This window comes from Syzygium oleosum, unplaced genomic scaffold, assembly GCF_021117445.2.
Source record: "Syzygium oleosum isolate NSW1041296 unplaced genomic scaffold, Sole_v2.1 Sole_v2.04, whole genome shotgun sequence".
NCBI lineage: Eukaryota > Viridiplantae > Streptophyta > Magnoliopsida > Myrtales > Myrtaceae > Syzygium > Syzygium oleosum.
In genome coordinates, this window is record NW_026607488.1 from 7829 (window position 1) to 13172 (window position 5344).

At 37.1% G+C, this 5344-nt stretch overlaps 1 protein-coding gene across 1 annotated transcript; it reads right to left on the reverse strand.

The window, feature by feature from the left end:
* Window positions 1–1859: 1859 nt before the first annotated feature.
* LOC115663341 (lachrymatory-factor synthase-like) lies at window positions 1860–2656 on the reverse strand. The gene has a single exon (XM_030585351.2). The coding sequence runs from the start codon at window positions 2588–2590 to the stop codon at window positions 2045–2047; it is 546 nt and encodes a 181-aa protein (XP_030441211.1). The 5' UTR covers window positions 2591–2656; the 3' UTR covers window positions 1860–2044.
* Between the last annotated feature and the right edge of the window lie 2688 nt (window positions 2657–5344).

Sequence of the window (5344 nt, forward strand, 5' to 3'; positions counted from 1 at the left end):
TAGACTGATCCCCTGATGAGAAAGTTAATGCCAAAATTTATACTTTTCTATAAAATCTTACTCAAAACGGAGATCCAACGCACATGAAATCAAGCATTGATCACATCCTTCATCTTTAAAATGTCCATGAGTTTTGGGAAAACGGTTTTTTCCCCAATGTCTAAGGACGTGTGTGATTGCATCATCGATTCATCATAGGTGTTATAAACTTAAAAAGATCCATGCAATGTCTTGCAATTCGCATGCGGGGAATCCTCTATAATTATTGCAACCTTTCCCGTGAAATTCTAACGCGGACTAATGAAATATATGTAAATCTCTTGCTTAACATGCTCACTAATGAGGATAATTGTAGTGCAAGTCTCACAACTTATCAATTCTTTGATTTCAGTCCTAAACTCTCATTTTGTGCATTTGAATCCAAAACTTATCCCTTTTGTCCACTTTAGCCATTTCTTCGAATCCGATAGTTTCAAGTGGACAGAAATGCACATGTGACTTTTTTTTTATTAATTTTTAACCCAATGTGGTTTTTTTTATATTTCCTTTTTAAAGTTTGAAGGAAAAATTACGTCTTTTTTGTTGATTCTACGCTAGCGATTTCCGGCCAAATTTAGTCGGATGGACTCATTGGCAAAACGTGAAAATATTTATGACTCAATTGGTAAAAATTAAAAAGTTTATGACTAAATTAGCAAAACTGCAATAAGTTTGGGGGAAAATACCACAAAAAACCTCAAACTATGTCATTTGTGACAAATTTACCTTGAATTTTTTTTGTGATACAAAAAACCCTAAATTATGTCACTTGTGATAAATTTACCCTAAATTTTTTTTTGTGACACGAAAAATCCCAAACTATGCCCCCTGTGACACATTAACCCCATAATACTTTGGCCTATGGGCATTTTCGTCTTTTTCCTTTTTTCTTTTTTTTTTCTTTTTTTTCTTTTTTTCTCTCTTCCCCGGCGAGGGCTGCCTTCGCCGGATCTGGCGAGGTTGACCCTCGCCGGCGTCAGGTGAGGGCGGCCCTCGCCCGACGCCAGCGAGGGTTGCCCTCGCCGAGGAAGAAAGAAAAAAAGAAAAACAAATAGAAAAAGGAAAAAGACGAAAATATGCATGGGCAAAAGTATTGTGGGGTAAATGTGTCACGGGTGACATAGTTTGGAGTTTTTCATGTCACAAAAAAAAGTTCAGGGTAAATTTGTCACAAGTGACATAGTTTGGGGTTTTTCGTATTACAAAAAAAAGTTTTGGGTAAATTTGTCACAAATGGCATAGTTTGGGGTTTTTGGTGGTATTTTCCCTAAGTTTGGGACTTTTTAGATAATTTTCCGCTCATGAGATCCAAGCACACATCCACAAATGGGAGCACTTGGCTATTTATAGGCTTAAGGAAGTGATCCTACCTCCTATATATTTCTAGATCAATATCTTCCTTAGAAATTTTTTTGTTTGATGATTTCCACTTTTAGATCTTCCTAGAAATATTTTCCAATATGATTATAGAAAAAATTAGATGTGGATAATCTATTAGCTACTCATCTCTACATGAGAATATCTTGATATCTATCCTAGAATAATCTAGATTTCTTGGAGAAGATGGGCGGTGCATCTTTTTCTTCAACATAAGTTAATAAAAAATGATACAGAAAAATGCATCAAGATCTTTAATGAATTTCCACTTCTGTTGCACTTAAGCTCGGGATTAGCGTGCGGATACGAATTCAATCCGTGACCCTCGTTTTAATCGAGAGCTGGTCACAATTCCTTCATTGGATCAAGAGGAATCACAATATGGTTATCCGAAATTAGCTCAAAGTATATATAAGTGGAACTTGGACGCACAAGAGGTGCTCTAAATCGAATGCGAATGGGGAATAATGACCAAACCTGCGAATTATTGTGGAAATATTAGAGAGCTAATACGTACTACTGCCCAGACTTTCACTACTCTTGCACACCGCATCACACAGCTTCAAGACTATCACATGAGCACAAAAGCAGATCATCAGATTCAGATGACATCAGTTCGTGAATCCAATCACTTTGCTTGACCAAGAAGAGCCCCCTCCATCCTCTCGGCCATGACCCACAAGCCCGAACCGATGAACTGGTCCAAGTCCTCGGGTTTCCAGCCGTCCACGGGCTGGACCTCATAGTTCCACACGATGCGACACCCGTCTTCCTTAGGCATGACTTGGACTGTGGATACATAGGAGTTGAACCCGACATTGCCGTCCACGATGCTATAGCTGAATATCTTCGCGGCCGGGTCAATCGACAGCAGCTTCTGCTTTGTCCAATTCAGGGTTGTCGTCTCGGTGTTGCCGATGTCCCGGTCGACCGGGGTCCTGAACCCGGCGCAGTAGCGGATGCACCCGGGCTGGCCGGAGATGCCCTCGACGGGGGTGCAAGTGGCGAGGGTCGGGAACCACTTTGCGAGGCCGAAGAAGTCCTCCAAGAAGGGCCATATTTGGTCTGCCTTTGGACCTGCCAAGTCCGCACAAGCTTGGCCCTGCCATTTTGGTTGGTTTTGGACCTTTTGGTTCATGTGAGAAGTCGCATGATCAATGTTTGCGGATTCCATGTTGAGGAATGCCAAACTAATGCGAGGTGTAATTGGATCTGGTTCAACAAAATGGTGAGAGAGAGAGAGAGATGAAGGCAAATTAGGCTTGTGTTCTTGAGCTACAGACTTGAAGGCGTATATATAGGGTGAGAGAAAGTATGTTAAAGACTTCATGCTTTCTCCGAAAGCATGCTTTCCATGTGCTCGTGGACCGCATCGTAATTAATTACTTCGCTAAAGCAACAAAAGAAATCGATCACTTTCAAACAACACGTAATCCCTTACTAATCACCATCGAAATGAAATATTCAGTTGGAAATGTCAAGAATAACCATCTCGACCGATTTGCTTTATCATAACTTACACCATAGCCCTAACTCGACGATTCCAATCTAGCTAACTCGTGCTGCGTAAGAGATATGAGACGATGATATGTGGCACGTACATTAGATACCTAAGAGATGATTTCCCCATACTTTGGCTCATATGTTTATTGAAGATCGGTCGAGATTACCGGTTTATCTTTCTTTTTTCAAATCATATAGATCAGAATATCACGTGTTGTATGGTAGATATAGATTTAAACATAAATAATAATAGTGCCTCGTATTTGCTGATTTGCTTAGCCAAAATGAATCCTACGTAATCTGAATTCACTAGTGCTTCCTGCTAAAATATTAACTAGTGTTAATTGCGTTGGTTGGTCATATGAATAATGCTGAGTATATACTAAAAGTAGTTTCCAAATTTCTATCTTAAGATCATGTTCGTGTTCAATATGAGCACTTGTTGCCAGACTTCATCATAGTGTCTCGCGATGGGTCCTAGTCCGAGAGAGAACTGTGAGAGCCACACCATCTGTTTGTGCTTGACGTGAATCACGTGTTCTTTGGTTGAAAACGAGAAAGAGCTTCTGGCAAATTTGAAGAGCGAGTCATGATGGGACACTAATTTCGTAAATGCTAATTATTTCTAGCTAAACCATCTAGTTAATTAATTGGAATAACCAAACTTAAAGCTACAAGCGCGGTTCATTGGGTGAGAGTGGGATATTTTCCTTATAAGGGCGTGTTTGTCTGAGTGTGAGAATTTTTCGCGAATTAGTTTTCTGGATTTTCACGTATTTGGTTTGCTGAAAGTGGTAAGTCAAGAGAAAACCATTTAGAAAAAATACCACCAAAAACCCTAAACTATGCCACTTGTGACATATTTACCTTGAACTTTTTTTTATGACACGAAAAATCCCAAACTATGCCAGGGGCCAAAGTATTGTGGGGTAAATGTGTCACAAATAACATAATTTGGGGTTTTTCGTGTCATAAAAAAAAGTTCAGGGTAAATTTGTTACAAGTGGCATAATTTGGGATTTTTCGTGTCACAAAAAAAGTTCAGAGTAAATTTGTCACAAGTGGCATAGTTTGGGATTTTTTGTGGTATTTTCCCAACCATTTACGGTAAAAAAAGATATGCATGTTTAAAGTTAGGAAAATGAATTCTTTAACATGAAAAGAAAAAAAACATTTTCCCGAAAGAGTATTTTTCTTTATCATAAAATTTATCTCCAAACAAGCACACCTTAAGATTGGAAATTACATTAACATCACATGATTCTATTTTCATCTTATATGTACATTTTCTCAACACCTAATCGCGCCAAGAGGCAATTGATCTTTGGGCAAAACCTAATCTACCTTTTTCCCCACCTAAAACCTAATCTTCCTCGTTTAAAGAAAACAACAAGAAAGCAAGCCCTATAAACCTAATCTACGAAAGAAGAAAATGTGTGGTGGTAGGTTTCTATGTACTAACTTGCATCTCAGCCCTCATTTTACTTTTAAATTATGTGCCTAATCTTAGGGTAGTGGTTTTTATCAAATAAATAAAAAATAATAACTTGCATCTCAGCCCTCATTTTACTTTTAAATTATGTGCCTAATCTTAGGATAGTGGTTTTTAGCAAATAAATAAAAAAAAATATTTTTTTGGGTAGTGGTTTATCAATTCAATTGGGATTTGAGATTGACATAGTATCACAATTTAGTTATCTTTTTTTTTATTAGTCTTAATTAGCATCTGAATTTAATTTTAGCTATCTTCCTCATTATAATTTAAGTATGAATATTCTAATTTCGCAACAAGTTCTCCTTTTTTATATCTTAGTCGTGTAGTTAGGTACAATGCTACGTTAGATCTAACTATTAACCCTACATTTAAACCCTTTATTGGTATGTAGGTTTGAGTTTGGTGTAGTTTTCTCTAGGTCATGATTTTACTTATAGCTTTGTTTGTCTTGGTTTAATGCATTTCCTTTTTTTGTAATAGTCTATTTTCGGTTGCAACCTGCTAATTATACAAGACTTTTTTAATTAAAATCTTATAATACTTATTATTATGTTTTTTTAATTTACGCGTCAACTATTAATTGAGGACTGAATTAGTATCCGTACAATGAATTTAGCACCGATTGGACAATTTCTCCAAATTAAGAACATCTTACATCCTATTTTTTGTCAAATTGATAGGTTGTCACGAGATGACTGTGCATCGATGTTCATACAAGAGTCTAGTTAGATTCCAATAGCTTCCTCAAAAAGACAAGACATAGTAATCCAATCGAGACCACATGAAAAACAATCGATATCATATGTTAAACCTGTATTCAAAATCCCTTTCACTCATTTAATTTCCTAGTGTGGTTGCATATTGCCTTAGACTTAGAAAGAGATGATAATATAAATAATCCCTGAATTTTGGTATAATCTATGATGTCGT

What these genes read in the sequence shown, in the direction of transcription:
- LOC115663341 (XM_030585351.2), bottom strand. Translation starts at nt 2,590, where the DNA reads ATGGAATCCGCAAACATTGATCATGCGACTTCTCACATGAACCAAAAG.